This window comes from Pagrus major, chromosome 7 (assembly GCF_040436345.1).
Source record: "Pagrus major chromosome 7, Pma_NU_1.0".
Classification (NCBI taxonomy): Eukaryota; Metazoa; Chordata; class Actinopteri; order Spariformes; family Sparidae; genus Pagrus; species Pagrus major.
Window position 1 is genome coordinate 8,358,990 of NC_133221.1, and position 15,537 is coordinate 8,374,526.

Here is a 15,537-nt window from a genome sequence, read left to right on the forward strand (position 1 = left end):
GCCATAATGAACTCATTAGCTAATGAATAATTTGACATTAGCTGCCCCTGGGATTAATGGTTACTGTCTGTATATTTATTTTGGAGAACTGTTACTGTGAGAAAAGAAAAATGAAGGAAATTAAGAACATAATGTATCAAAAACATTATAGACTTAATGTTACAAACAGGTTTTGAAGTTGTTAATGCCAGTTTTGATTTTATGTTGTATGTTTTTTTTTACCTCCAGGGGATCTGGTTGATTAATCATGAACTCGGCTAAAAAGTGGAAATGCTTTAACATGATGTCTTATTGCTCTGAAGGTTGTAAATGGATTTCTTAATCTATTTAATTGACTCTGTGCAGATATGTGTTTTAATTTAATTACCACTGTTGTATAATATTTTAACTGTATTTATGTGGTCGGCATTCTGTGTAAATTTTTCTCGAGGATGACATGCACACACTCCGCATAAGGCATTTGAAGGTCCTCAACTTTTTATGTGTATGCAAGTTCCTTTCATTGACCTGTGAACCACTTTTGTCATGAAGAATAAAAACAAGCCAACACTGTATATTGGTTGTGGTCTTTTGAGTTCAAACACATGATAAGAATACCCAGATGTTTTCAGTTTATTATTGGGTTTTATACAGCGAGGTAAAATTGTTTTGTGTTAAAGTTTCTGCTAAATACATGTGTGTCCATGATGTCTACATGATGGTAAGCACTCATTCTAAAATTGTAATGGAAATTATGTTTTCCTTGCAGGGAGAAAAAAAAAAAGTTTGGATTTAATTAATCTTTAAATTAATCTTTAGATTTTTCTCTGTTATATGTGGAATTTATTCATTTCTAATCTAAACTGAAGAAGACAAGTCCTGGAGCTAATAAGACAAATAAAACGGTAGTCTATTTAGAAAACCTAACTTGGCAAGAGGCAATGATAGATGTGTTCTTACACAGAAATAAGACGAGGCCACATATTCATCAAAAAGGCAGCTGTGTATACCATAAGAGGTTATGAATGTAAGTATAAATAAGTAGAGAAAGTAGGAAATAACTGAGGTTTATGAAACTGAAAAAAGAAGTAGAAATAGAGACTACAATTATATGCTATTTTATAGTATATACTCTGTAAGAGCAATTAAAGACAAAATTCATATGCATGAAAATTATAGAATATGATAAACTGATGATTACTCCATCCATCCTATCCAATTATTAAAGAAGTTGATTAAAATTAGCTCCAAAAGAAATTGTACAACATTCAAGAGCAATTTCTCCTTTTACTTTTATGCTAACATTACGCCTACTTTAACATACTTTTTAAACAACTTGTGAGGGAGTATTTTTACATCGTGGCATCGCTTCTTTTACTAAAAATAAGGATCCGAATACTATATATTTACATTGTGTATACTATATATATAAATACTTAAAATGTCAATGAAACTGGACTAACGTAAAATAAGTTCTGTTATGAAGGTCCTAAATGCATTTTATAGCCATGGCCCAATGAAGTTTAACATCGTATGTACAGAAGGAAAGTGCTGTATTTTGAGTTTTTTTAAAAAACATGTTTTTCTATTTAAAATGCAAAAAATAAAATAGAAAATAATAGAAATAGAAAAATAAATATTATAAAATATGTCATGAAAGTTATTGTCCCCTGGAGTGGCGTCACTGGTGTAACCCCCAATGAAACAATGAAACCCCCAGTAAACAGCTTAAGGCCTGATTTAGGTTGATTCTTCATAACATAAGTAGACCTGGGTTATGTTTGTTGATTGCCTAATAAGTTACATATTGTGTCTACTTTTAGCCTAATTAGATACAAAATTATGCTTTTTACATCTTATAAGTGCAGTTAGGATAAAACTGGGTTTGTTCACTGTCTAATAACGAACATATTACATTTAGTTCAGTTCAGCTTTGGATCTATTATTGTCACGCTGGAGCAGAGAAGGTGAACCCAAATTCAGGAGACGGCAGGCGGGAAGTGCAGTGGATGAAGTTTTAACCAGGATCACGGGACACAAGGAACAGACAAACACAACGCAACGTCAGGGAAACACAACAGATGACTCACCAAAAACTGAACCAAAGACTGGACTTTAATACAAACTAAACTAATGAGGGTATGAGATGCAGGTGCAGTGGGACGGAGAAACACAGGTCAGAGTAATGAGTGGAAAAAGGTAATTTATTTGTTTGTGTGACTCCAAAGTCTCTTCCTGTTAACATTACTTTTCCAGAGCTCTGCTCCAGCTGGTAATAGTACAATGATAATATTTGACCGTGGTGCTTCCAGGATACTGGACGGCAAATAGACAAACTCTGCTCCTTTCTTGGTTTGTCTCCTTCAGCTGAGGAAAAGGAAAGAATTTTAGACACAGTTCAGTTTGATAAAATGAAATCCAACAAGGTCAACCATTCAACGTTCAGAGAGAAGGATTTCGAAGTTTCTTCCTTCATCAGAAAAGGTAAAGTCAACAGTGATTTAAACACAAATGAAACAAAATTCACTCTCCACCTTCAGCTAAAACACCTGACTGGTGGTTCTGGCATTCAGGGAAGGTTGGTGACTAGAAGAACCATTTCACTGTGATACATCAAGTTTTCTCAATTTTATTTGAATCCAGACATGAAATGCAGCAAGAAATACAAGAACAAAAGTTCAATGAGCAAAAATCAAGAAATGAATCTAACACTGTTTCAGCACTGTGACTAGAGGGGGGCACATTAATTGTATTTTCTATGGCACTTACTGCTTTGTGGAAGGGACAACACTACGGGTGCTGGAGGTACCACCCTGTTCATTGAGTAAAAGAGGTAACAGCGAGAACTGATACAGTGAAATCTCACGGGCTCATTGGAATGTAGACAACAACACAAGGCCATTGTACTGTAAATACTAAACAAGTCAAGCATCTCACATCACTGGGAGGTACTGCAAGTCACCTCGAGGTAACCGAAAAACAGGTCATGGACTGGCTCTCATCAGGAACAGAGGCAGAAATGATGTTTTGCTCCAAAATAAAGTTTTTCCACTTTGGATAAATGTAATTTTTTTCAAATGTATCATGAAGTATTCACAACAGCAACCCAAGATAAAACTGCAGTGATTTTTTTTGTGAGAACAAGGCTCAGTTTTTTAAAAACAAAATAAATCTCATGTTGGAACAAAACCTTTCAAATGTAAGACAGAGGAGAGAACCACTGGGCTGTTTCCAGGATCACCAAACAGATTCAAGTTCATAAACAGACTGTGAAGTGTTTTTCTGTTTCATTCCGATGTCTTAGTCATAGCCATGAATAAATCGTTTTGTAAAACCTGGATCATCGCGATCATGAGCACAGCCCAGAAAGTCCTTGACATAACCCCTTCAGTCACGCGTTAACCGTCACAGCTCCTCGTGCCTTAAACAGACCTCAGTCTGATGTCACTATACTGTAGCATAACTGTCTGCGCAGCTCAGACACAAAAGCAACACCACTTTAGATTGTCTTTCACAGTAACAACTACAACTATGTTTCAAATACACCTTTATTCATGAACATCAAAAATAACATTATTTACATTGTTGCTTATACATCATATATTTGAAAGATATTTCCTCTTGAGTAGTAAAATACTTCAGTCTAGTGCTCAGGCTTACAGTTTAGTGCTCTTTTATCGAGTTAGGTCTAGTATAAGAGATCTGAGGTTCATGCCAAGCCAGTCATGTGGGGTGCAGCCTTGCAAAGCTGTGCAGCTTTTTAATTAGTTAACATATCAAACAGTCGGAATTGATTTGGTGCAACTGACAGGCTCATGATTATAATATTCTTCGTCAAATTCTGTAAAAATGCAGTCAGTGGCGATAATTGGACATAATTACTGGTTTGCAAAAGCTTTGTCCTATAGCAAAATAAAAAGATGAAATCTGTTAAGGTGAACGCTTGAATTTCATTTTGAAGGTTGACTATTTCTCCTACAGCTAAAAGCCTCAGCAACAATTTGAAATGTAAGCATGCGTCTCTGCATGTTTTCCGGCCGTTGTTTACCGCCCGTCTCTTTGCGTAACCGGCTTCACATTGACATACAAGGCAGACGGGACAATGACAGCAGCAGCATGATAGCTTAGAAGTAGTAATCCATAGGTGAGTCACGATGACACTGATAAGACGCGATAGAGGGTTAACCCAAATAATGGGTTTATAAAACCATAAAAATAGCACAGAACAAACCGAGGTTATGTATGGCACATCTTTACATCACAAAGCAAGCTGGAATATGAAAGACAGAAAATAAAGTCTATGAAGCAATGAAATTCACAAGAGTTGATATGTTGACATTTTTTCAAAGAAACAATAGAAATAAGACCTACGGACACTGAGAGCCACATTTTTCCTCTACCCTTCAAACCTGGTCAAATTGAAACTCTCTTAATGGTGTTGTTCCCAGACAGGAAGTTGGCGATCTAAACCTATTTAATCACACACACCCCCCACAATAAGGTACTTGCTAAAAAGCCATTTTTAGGACTTCTGGACTGTATTTATGGTCCCAGTGTACTTGAAGTTGTACCAGTGTTATGCAGGTGTGTGTTTAAAAAAATAGGAAACAAAAGAGAGGGAGATAATGTGTTGTTGAGAAAGAGACGAGAAGAATTATGCGTGTCATGTGTCGTTTATCTGTGCTATATCTCCCAGTTTTACTCTCAGAGTAAAAGGTACCATATCTGTTTCACAAACACTGTTTTTTTTTAAAGCCTTTAACGAGGTAAAAGGCAGCTAGATGATATCCTTTGAGGTCATCACCCAGAAACACTTTGAAATGATTTCCCTCTTCTAAAAATAAAACGTTTTTCTGCAGTACACTGATCAAATTTTTTTCCAATATTTGTCTTGGTTAGAAAGAGTATTTGTCAGATGGTTGTGTTTGATGTGCAGTCATTGGTCCTCATGTCCGAGGTTTGGTTCATAGATCAATAATTTCACTGCTGACACTAGCAGAGTCGTCATGTCGGCTGACCTCCAAGTAACTGCGGGATCCCACCGGTCTCCCGGCTCTCCCCCGCACCGTCTCTGAGTCTGGGGTGATAAATGGCCGTGTGTCGTCCACTCCATCCTCCCCCAGATGCCCTGTTGATGTTCTGGAAGGACGAAGTGACACGGGGCAGGACACTGATGACGGGACGCTTCCTACCGTGTTCCCAGCCCACCTGTGTCCCTGGTGGGAGGGCGTGGGGGGAGCAGTCACTTGCCTGCTGGGCACACTGCTGAGAACGCTGCCCCCTAGTGGCATGGAAGACTCTGTTGGGGCATCGCTGCTCTCAGACATCTGAGGATCACTGTTCCTGCGGAGCCAGGGACCCTGGCTGACCCCTGAGCCCGGGGAGGGGGACTGTGAGGCTTGGCCGAAAGGATGAAACAAGCTCCCTCCTCCAAGCAGGTGTTCCCTGTGCAGAGCCTCGTCAATGCTGCGGGTCAGGTCGATGGGAGATGGGGGCCGCAGATCGAACTCATAAAGAGACACTGAAGTGTCCCTATCCTGATCCAGACTGCCACTTACTGAGCGCTGTGGAGGTCTGCCCAGTGCCTGCAGTCTCAGCAGGGAGCCTGTGGAGCCGTCGGATATGCCTCGCTCTGCAGAGTGGCCCCTATGGTTGCGTCCCCGGTTGCTGTCTTTGACGCAGCGTGGCTGTGCAATGGCCTGCTCGTGGTTCTGGTTCCTGATCAGACTCTTACTGATATCAGCTCCAGGGCGTTCATGGCCAGCCCAGTTATTAGGCATCTCCCCTTGTCCTCCTCCTCCTCCTCCTCCTCCTCCCACCCCATTACTGTCAGACTTCCTACAGGGCTTCCCCCTCAGGCTCTGGACTATCTTGGACCAGCAAGTATGTCTCTGAGTGGAGCCTACAGACTGGCCAGGGGAGGGCAGGTCTCCAGCTGCTCTGCCATCAGGTCCACCCTCATCCCTTCCCTGGCAACCCTGAGGCCTCCAGAACACCCAGGAACCAAGGAGTAGGAGGGAGAAGCCCCAGGCCAGCTCCAGGAGCCGGGCCCAGAAGTGCACCAGCCACCAGCCCCAGTTAAAACGCGTCCAGTTTCCTAACAGTCCATAGAGCCATAAGGTGGCATGAACATGCAGCCCACAGCACAGTGCCCCCAGAACTGCACAAACTGCCAGCACTCTCGCCAGGATCACCCCACTCCTCCTGCTCCCTGTCCAAGTCTTCCTCCTGGCCTCTTCAGGAACTCCAGGGTGGGGTATTGGAGGGCAGCGTATACGTGGAAAGACATAGCAGAGGAAGCCCAGGCAGAGACCCAGACCCCAGCACAGGGACAGGACCTGCAGAGTGACGGGCACCACGGGGGACAGGGCCGGGGAAAGCAGATCAGCAGCCAGCAGCAGGGTACACTGTAACACAGCCAACACAGCCACCAGAGGAGGACGCTCCAAAGTTGAAGGGAACACACTTACTCCTGCTGCCTTCAATGCCAGCAGTGCGATGGCCGCCTGTGTCCACACCAGCAGGTGTAGAGGCAGGTTGTAGAGGGCTGTAACTGCAGGGCGAGGGAGAAATTTCCGTGTCCCATAGGGGTCGATTAAAAAAAGAGCTGCCCTGAGGCCTCCAGCCAGAAACAACAGAGCGTTGGCGAGTGCTAGCGCCCCCCGATGGGGACAGTTTGTGCCAGGGGACAGGGTGAGGCCGAGAGCAGCACCAGCAAACAGGAGGAGGAAGAGGCTTGCCGAGCCGTAGACATGCAGCTCCCAGGCAAAAGCCAGCGTCCGGCTCAGGTCCCCCCAGTAGAGAAGCGTGGCATTAGGGGAGGGGCTGGTGCTGGGTGAGGGGGCTGGATTATAAGTACTGCGTGGAGCTTGGTGAGGATGTCCGAGGAGGATGGAGCGGTTCCTCTTAGCAATACCAGGCTGATATGTGGGGCTTAACCTTGTTCGGGTGACAGGTACGACACCTGTGGCAAGAAAGGATGAGGTCCCTGGCAAAGGAGAAGCAGAGATTTGGTTTTTCAGCTTTTTGAATATATGAAACTAAAATGTTTAAAGTAAAACAGAAATAGGATACAAGTACATGACATACAATATTAGAGCCACTAGAGGGGTGTAGCTCACCACCAAAGTGATGAGCTGGAACCAACTGGCTCCCTCAGCTCTGTACCAGCCAACTTGTACAGTCGAATAATTTCTATTTTTTGAAATCTTATTAAATCTGCATCAGTCTGTTGCTACCCACAGCTGTTACATTGTATCTCAAAGCATGGCTTCGTATGGAAACAATAGATTGAAACAACAGATAGTGCCTCTTTGTGCAAGCATAACACATCATGTATATGTACTCAATAAGGCAAACACAACTGCACACGTAATCCAAAAACAAGACAAAATACATTAACTAGTTCCAGCATGTCAGGATTATCCTTGCCAAATAAGACAGACTGGAATCACGTTACCTTACATTTTGTTAAGAGACATTTTTATTGGATCAGATAGGACACACATCACGCAACTTATCTTGAGTGTTTATATCGCAATCTTATATTGTCATTTTCATCAAAGTTCTGAAAAAAGAAAGAAAAAGAATGACATCGAAATGCTCCTTTACTCATGTTTTACAAGTAGAATAGCAACCATAACACGCAAAAATGTCAGTAGGATTTGAACACCATGCCACCACATCATCCACATTATATTCCTAAATATATGACATAATGCCGAGTTATTGTGTGGCTTGATTGGATTAGATTATGAAATTAACAAGAACATCTACATTACGTAACACCGAACAGTGTCACCATGCGGGCGCGAATGGTGAAACTCTCCTTTCAGATTTGCCGAATTATACAGTGCAGAACTACCGCATGGGTCAAGACAACACCTTGACAATGTGGCATCTCATTATCTCTCTATTTCTCTCTCTCTCGCTCTCTTTTTCTCATGTACACACACTTCTATTTGTTCAAGGCACTCCACCTAAGATTCCTGCATAACCCTGGAAACACCCAACCACATAATAATCATGGTGTCATTCATCACTGTGCGCTTTGTGAACTACTCAACTGTAAAGATAACACTTGCCATAAAAACACCACCAACGACCTGAGCGAGCACCGGGAAATAATGTGAACACTACTACTAAAATTTAATTACAGGAAGACGGCAAACATGTGAAATATAATGAAACTGTGACTGACAGGGAGCTAAGAAACAGGTGAAGCTTAAAAGGATCTATCTAGAACACACACACATTTTAACTTGATGGATGGTGGAACAACATAATCAGTGGTAAAACACTCAAACCATCGGCCCCTTGGACAGCTTAAAGCACGTCCTCACCGTGCAGAAGACACCCATAAAGCTGACACACTGACTAATGACTCGCTCCAACATGTGTCTCACTTCCTGGCTCTCTCCCTCTCCCTCGCTCCCTCCTTTACTTTTCGCTCACATAGGCGGGCACTGCCTACAGATCACAGACACACTTCTTTATTTATATAAAGGTATGTTTTACTTCCTTCCCTCAAACTTCTTTTTTCTTACAGGAGCAAGATCCAGACACATTCCAGATGTGCTGATCACATTTCACAGCTGGATACACTTAGACCTACCCCTACCATCGAGTTCCGCCTTTAACGCACACACATAACACTGCTTACCCTTGCTTTATATGTCCACATGTTGCAATAAACTAAAAAATAAATATCCGTTTCCATCTCATCGGACTCGGGTACAGATATGAACGTACAGCACAAACTTATACTGCCATGGATGCAATACTTCCAATGACCTTCCAAGGGGCGTAACTTGACTTTAAATGTACTCATGAGGTACGAAAGTGAATGTTTAAAAGTTATTAAGGTGTTGTTCTCATGGTATCTAAGAGACTGGCTCGTATGCCCCATGTGTCATGCTTTTCCTTTTCCATCCACTTTTTTTCTCAACTCCCTCCCTTCATCCCTGTGCATCTGGTTTTCATTACCATCCCCACTCCCTGCATTTCTGTGCCTGTACCTTTCTTCTACCACCCCAATCTGCTCTCTCATCGGTATTCCCAACAGTCTCTTTTTGAACCCTTCTTTCCTCTTGTCTATCTCTTTGGCTAGCTGCAATTCCACCCACCCCCTCTTCACCTCTTGCTCATACTTTCTTCCCTTGCTGTCTCTACCCCACACAACTACCACCCCACTTTCCATGGAAATGTTTTGCTGCTTTTTCCCTCCCTTTGAAGCCTTTTCCAGATTGTTCCAGTAAAAATGTCCCAGCTGCACAAATAACTCTATTTCAAATCACCAAATGATCAAGTACAGAGCACAAGACCCTCATGTCTTACCTGATCTTGATGACTGTATAGTTGGGCTAGCTGTATTTCTTCCTAGTTGTCTTGTTTTGTTGGGTTTATTCGACGTTTTGACCTCCTGTGTAGTAGTAAGCATACTAGTTGCAGATGTAGTTGTCACTTTCAATGTCGTGGAGTCTGAATGCGAACCACTTTGGGCAATAACAGGTTGTGTCGTAGTCTGTGAGTGTTTATGGACGGAGCCAGTGGTGGTAGTCGTGGTTTGGGGTAATGTCACAGCAGCAGAGGTCTCCTTTGGAGTAACTCTGGCGGTGGAAAGAGTGTTCGCTGTCAGTTCACCTAAAAATTGTAGAAAAGACACATTTAAGTACACACATTCTCTACTCAAGTAGTACAGACACACACAAAAAAGAAAACTGGTAAAAGAAGAACTGATTCAATTCATTTACTCAAGCAAAAGTATTAAAACTAAAGTAATGAACCTGTTCTAGATATTTATGTTCAAATGTAGGCAGTAAAAGTAGACAGTTGTCAGAAAAAGTAAAGTACAGATATCTGAAAAAGTACAGTAACAAAGTATTTGTACTGTAAGATTGTGACAGCACCTTACTCTCATTCTAATATGTTGGATTTCTCACCTGGTACTACTAAAGTCCGAGGTGTCGTCTGTGTTATCACAGGGGACAGTGTGGTTCCTGTCTTTGACGTCGTAGAGATTTTGCTGACTGTTGTAAGAACAAACAGGTCAGGTTTCAGGGTCTGACCGTCCGTTGGTAGCGCATTTACATCAGAAACTTTAGCTATTGCGGTCTGCGCTTTTGGCTGATACTGAGCCATTTCATCACCGACCGTTGGCAGAGATACAGGTGATTCCTCCTTCACAAGCATCACTGTTGGACTATAACCTGATCCCAAACCCTGCAAATCATCATCCTCTGTCGCTTTAACCGATTCCTCCTCTGGTTTTCCCGCTTTTACTGGCTTATTACCCGCAGACTCAGCGACAGCAGAGGAGGGCAAAGTGGGCAGAGGTGGTGTGGAGAGTTTTGTAGTAGCGTCTCCTTTTGTTAAAGCCCTGATGATTGCTAAACTAGCTGTATCAGTCCTGGGCCTGGAGGCAGTTGGTTGAGTTACTATTGGCCCGCTGCTGAGGTTCTGCGTAGAAAGGGCAGATATAAACGAAGGAGGCGACTGTGCAGTAGGTCGGGGAAATATTTGCTCCTGTCGGACTGTGTTCATAGTTGTCAGTCTATCTCGAGCTGTAGCTCTGATAGGCACATCGCTGCGCCCTCTGGGAGGCAAAGAAGGCCAGAATCTAGCAGTCTGCTTGGTCGGCTGAGGTGAAGAATTACTCGGCAGGTCCAGGCGGGGGAGGGAGGAAGAGCCGATGATGGTCTGGGCTTCTAAAGGATGGAGGAGGGAGAGGAGGAAGCCCAGGAAAAGGCGAGACACGGGAGCCATGGTTTGCCTCTGAGTGGTGAGCAGTGACTGGTCCCTCTGGCTGTCTGTCTGTGCGTCACAACATCCTTCCACTGCGTTTCTGTTGACAGAGAAAAACAGATATTCTTTTACATTTCACGATATAAAACACCCTATACAAAAAGCACTGTAGGTATGAAAACACTTATACCACACAGAATTCTCATTTATTTAGTACTAATGGTCCGTCGCTCATAAAATAGTGTGAATCAGTAAGAATTTGTAATGATGTCTTATTTTAGGAGTGCACGTTGCATCCTTCCGATGCTGATTCAGAGGGCTTTGTCACTGACACTCCCACAAGGTCTTAGCAGCATGACACCAGTGGAAAGACACAGGGTGTGGTAAGGTGTACAGTTTCATAGTACATGGCACATATGCCGACACACAGATGCAGCTTGCAACTTATAAAACAAGTAGCACCACAAAAATGATCAAGCCAAAAAAAAAAAAAGAGGCGTCACAGATGGTTTTATTCAGTGACAGACGGACACATTAACTCTTTTCCTCACTATCTCTGCCATAAAATGTTCTTTGGATGAATGTCAGTTTCCTTATCCTCCATCGTTTTTTGGTTCCAAGCAGCGGGACTCTACTCTTTTTCCTGAGTGTTCTGTGTGAGTCATGGATGCCAGGAGCCGACAGCTGTACCCTCTGAGTGTGCCGAAGCTCAGAGAGCCCAGTGACATAGAGAAGGCCCCGGGCCCTTGAGGATTACACAATGCTACGAGTCATCGAGCTAAACAGCTGCCAGTCGCATCCCCTCAACTTATCAAAAAACACCCCTTTCGTAAACCTCGCTTGCTCAAACCGGTCTCTAGCTATGACTCACAGTGGGAGATAACCTTGGGGGCGCAGTCGGGATCATACCGAAACTTCAGCTGAAACATGAGGAGGAAAAGCACAAAAAATAGAAATCAGTGCCTATGGGGTGAATTCATTCTGCTGCTTATGACTCACCTAGGGCCCATTCAAAGCAGCAATGTCTCACTCACTCTGTGAAACTACTGCAGCTGGCAAATCGTGCTCATGAGCGCATGTAAGGAGGGCGTAATATATGTGAGGATATGGAAAAAGCATGTTGAAGTGTGTGTGGACAAGGGGTCGGTCACCAAGCAGGAAGCCACACAGCATACTGTACGTATGTGAGAAAATAAGTGCACAAAAAAACAGGGCTTGTGTTTGAGCTAATCTTGATTCAGTGTTATTAAATGTTGGTGGTGTTACACATAAGCAGCTGACATGAAAACTGTCCATGAGCAGAGTAATAGAAATGTTTGTATATCTCAATCTCCACCCACTCACAGTAGCCTCAATGTTTATTTTCCTTCCTGTCTCAGCCACCTCTTCAGCTCTCAGTCTAGTCGGCTGTTGGCCAATCCACCCTCTGATTAATCCCTGTTTTTCCCCTTTATTGTTTTTCCTCACGTCCCCTATTAAACTGGAGTTGTTTCATCACAGTCCAACGACATGTTCCTAGGTGAGGCTTGAAAGAGGCCCTTGATGATAGGGAGATAAGGTGGATGTAAGAATGCGGAGATAAGAAATATGAGTGTGCTCATGTAAAGGAGAGGCAGGAGGGGGAACATGGAGATGGAACGGCCGAGGAGGGGTGGTGATGGAAGTGAGGCTGACAGCGGAGGGTACAGCGAAGGAGGGAATCTGTGACAAAATTAAGACTGAGGGACGTGGTAAGGGATGTAAATTTAGACGATGTAGAGACAGCCAGTTGATAGAAAGTGACAGGAACTATGAGTCACGAGGGAATTATGTTTCAAGATGAACAGGTTTTGTTGTGGTCCAAGCAAAGACACGACAGTCTGTCCAGGAAGGCATGCGGAGAAGCTGAGCCTGCTTCACCTTTCCACGGAGGTTAACTGGCAGGTGCGCAGTCCTTGGCAGCCGCAGATAAACAACCTGACTATTGAGAAATGGCTTTTTGTAAACGTACCACTATCATGATTCCAAAGTAATCCAGCGTGCGTCAGCGTGGGTGTTTTACATGAAGGTAGGTAGTAGAGATTAATGAGTCTCAAAAGGCATTTCGCCATATAAGCTTAAGTGAGAGGAGAGAAAGACTCTGCTGCTGTATTTGAAACGCTGTCAACATTAATCTCATCTCCACACATGGCGCCATAAGCACAAACACACGCACAGTAGTGGTTCCCCACAATGTTTTCCTTGACTGGATTTAAACAATTTGACTTCAATTTCCATTGAGCTAATACAAATGGAGTACGTTTAGGCTGATTGGCAGCTCCTCTAAGCAGTCTGAGTTCAGCTGGTTTGGGTTTTGGCTCCAATGTAAACCTATATGCTTTCAGCCCACCATCGCACATCCATTGTATACTACAACCCCTTCGACAGTCAGTAAAATACAGACACACTCTCACAAATAAGACAGCCGTCCCTCTGTGACTGTCCACAGGGAGAAAGGCAGATGGGGTGCACGGTCACTGAGAGTATTTTTATCATGTTGAACCCCCTCGGGGCCGAGGGACACGTCGCTCTGTATTTAATTTGCAGTGGCTCTTGCATGTTGTGTAGATGCTGTCACTCTCCCTCTCTCTCTCTTGCACAATACGTTCTTTATCCAGAGCAGGAAATGCTCACACGGATAATGTCCAATAGAACAGCAGCAAGCGGCAATCTGAAGATTACTATAAACTCCTTGCCCACATTATAGACTTGTTGGTTATACAATCACATGACTAGGCACAACAGCAGCTGTTACTAATCGGTTAATCACTACTGCAGAGAGTGATGTCATGTCTACACTAATGTATGCATATGAGTAGTTAATGTCCGAGCTTTATATAAGGACCCATGCAGAGGGGGTTGGGGTGGGCAGTGAACTTGGAGAATCTGCCTCTTTCTTGCAAATGTTCTCTGTCCTCTCTGCCAGATTCCAGACAGTCTGGCAGTGCAGATTTTCCATTAATTTGCGTGAACATTTCCAGAGGCGGACATAAGTCTGTTTGTGAACAAAAAGATCTGTGTCTGTTCACAAAGGCTTGTCCGATGGACATTTGTCTCAATCATTGCTGGGTACCAAACTTCAATCCATTTTGCATATCTAGTCATTTTTGCCATTTTTGGAATCACAATTTTGCCAATTTTAGATTGTAACGGCTAAAGAGTAACAATTCCACTTTAAAGAAAGATACAGAAATAAATACTGATGACCCCCACGTCACTTACACACACTATTTTTTTCTCTCTTTACGTCACAATGTTAATGATTAATGATTAATCGATTAAAAATATATTAACCGACAATCAGAGGACTGTCACAAATACACAAGTATCTTGTTTGAAATTAGAAATACCTGCTTATCAAATATATCAAAATAAAACAAAATGCTGGTATGAGAAATTGCACTTAACACACAAGCAGTCTGTGATTTTAAAAATGCAAAAAGACCTTCGATACCAGCTGATGTTATTGCATTTAAGCCATTTAGTAGCCTCAGCATGGGTTGGATTTTGTTGGCCAGTTGTTAATTTGGTGTTTGCATTACCTATTTGTCTAACTCCTCAATGAGGCCAACAAACGGTTTTCAAATGGAAAAACTTCCAAAATACTTTATATATCATTAATGATTAACCGATAATCGATCGTTAAGGCAGCCAACTATGGATTAAGGAAACTGCTTAAAATTTGCATCCCTGTGATGAACTGTCCAACACTTCCATTACAGCAAGCATTCCTAAAAATGACCGAGCCTCGGTCTCCATCAGTATATGTGCGATAATGTGGACACGCGCTTTTGCTGTGTGTCAGTGCATGAGATTACAAGACCATGTTGACAGTGTCCGTCACCTGATTTGACTCGTATTTAATGTCAAGGTGGCTCGCTAATGAGCAGGACTTAACACTGAAAGTCACACATGAACAGAGAGGCTCTCAGTTGAGAAGAAGAGCTCATTAATGGAGGATGGGGGAAGCACACGACTGGAACAGTACAAAATAAGAACAGACCGGATCCTTCCAAAAAAAAAGACAAGAAATTGACAGTAAGAATCAGATTACAAGGCAAGAGAGGTAGAGTAACAGGATTTCTGCAGTGACAGCAAGAATGGACAGACACAAAGAGCAAAGACAGAGGAATAGTAATGATGGACAGAGAGACAAAGAGAGGGACACAGTGACAGCCAGAGAGGACTGGAATAAACCAGCAGAGAAAGCTGTGTGTCACTGTGGACCTCTGCACTGCAACGGTTCCTCAGCCTGACAGAGCAGTTAACTTACTTGCCATGCAGATGTATAACTTGTTTGTACTGTGCCATGTCGGGGGAGAGGTGAGACTGTGAAGCAGTGTATGTACGTGAATTTGTGTGTACGTGAGACAGAGAGAGCAACAGAGCAAGAGGGGGAAATGGGAGAGGGAGTATGTGTGGTTAACTTGGTATGCCGGTAGTGGGGGAGGTCGCTGGTTTGACCGTTAAAAATTCCACACCTTGAAATAACATATGCATTGCAAACAGCCCCCCACAATATTCTCTCTGGCTTATTTCGATAAAAAATAATTTAATAAAATGGACATCTAACTTTTCAGTTTAAATGACGTTGATTAAGATATCAGGAGATATACGAGCTCAAAGATTCTCCAGGAAGTTTTCCAGGCGAGGTCACCCAACTTCCAGACCTCTGCCTTAGATTAAAAGCTGTCCATTTAGCTCGTAAGACAAACCAAAGCCTGTTAAAGATGCCTCCCTTGTGGCGCTCTCCTGCCCGGGGGTGGGGGGGGGTGGAGGGGTGGGGTGTCAAAAATC

The 15,537-nt window shown here is 43.0% G+C and overlaps 1 protein-coding gene across 1 annotated transcript; it reads right to left on the reverse strand.

Annotated features, from left to right (window-relative positions):
• Window positions 1-3,603: 3,603 nt before the first annotated feature.
• On the reverse strand, window positions 3,604-10,747 carry LOC141000158 (uncharacterized). Its single transcript, XM_073470793.1, has 3 exons — window positions 9,921-10,747; window positions 9,316-9,621; window positions 3,604-6,967 (listed from the first exon to the last, which is right to left on the reverse strand). The coding sequence occupies exons 1-3, from the start codon at window positions 10,741-10,743 to the stop codon at window positions 4,944-4,946; spliced, it is 3,153 nt and encodes a 1,050-aa protein (XP_073326894.1). The 5' UTR covers window positions 10,744-10,747; the 3' UTR covers window positions 3,604-4,943.
• Between the last annotated feature and the right edge of the window lie 4,790 nt (window positions 10,748-15,537).

What these genes read in the sequence shown, in the direction of transcription:
- LOC141000158 (XM_073470793.1), bottom strand. Translation starts at nt 10,743, where the DNA reads ATGGCTCCCGTGTCTCGCCTTTTCCTGGGCTTCCTCCTCTCCCTCCTC. An exon ending in TCGGACTTTAGTAGTACCAG is followed by an intron (nt 9,622 to 9,920) that starts GTGAGAAATCCA and finishes TACAATTTTTAG; the next exon opens with GTGAACTGACAGCGAACACT. An exon ending in TATACAGTCATCAAGATCAG is followed by an intron (nt 6,968 to 9,315) that starts GTAAGACATGAG and finishes CTCCTTTGCCAG; the next exon opens with GGACCTCATCCTTTCTTGCC.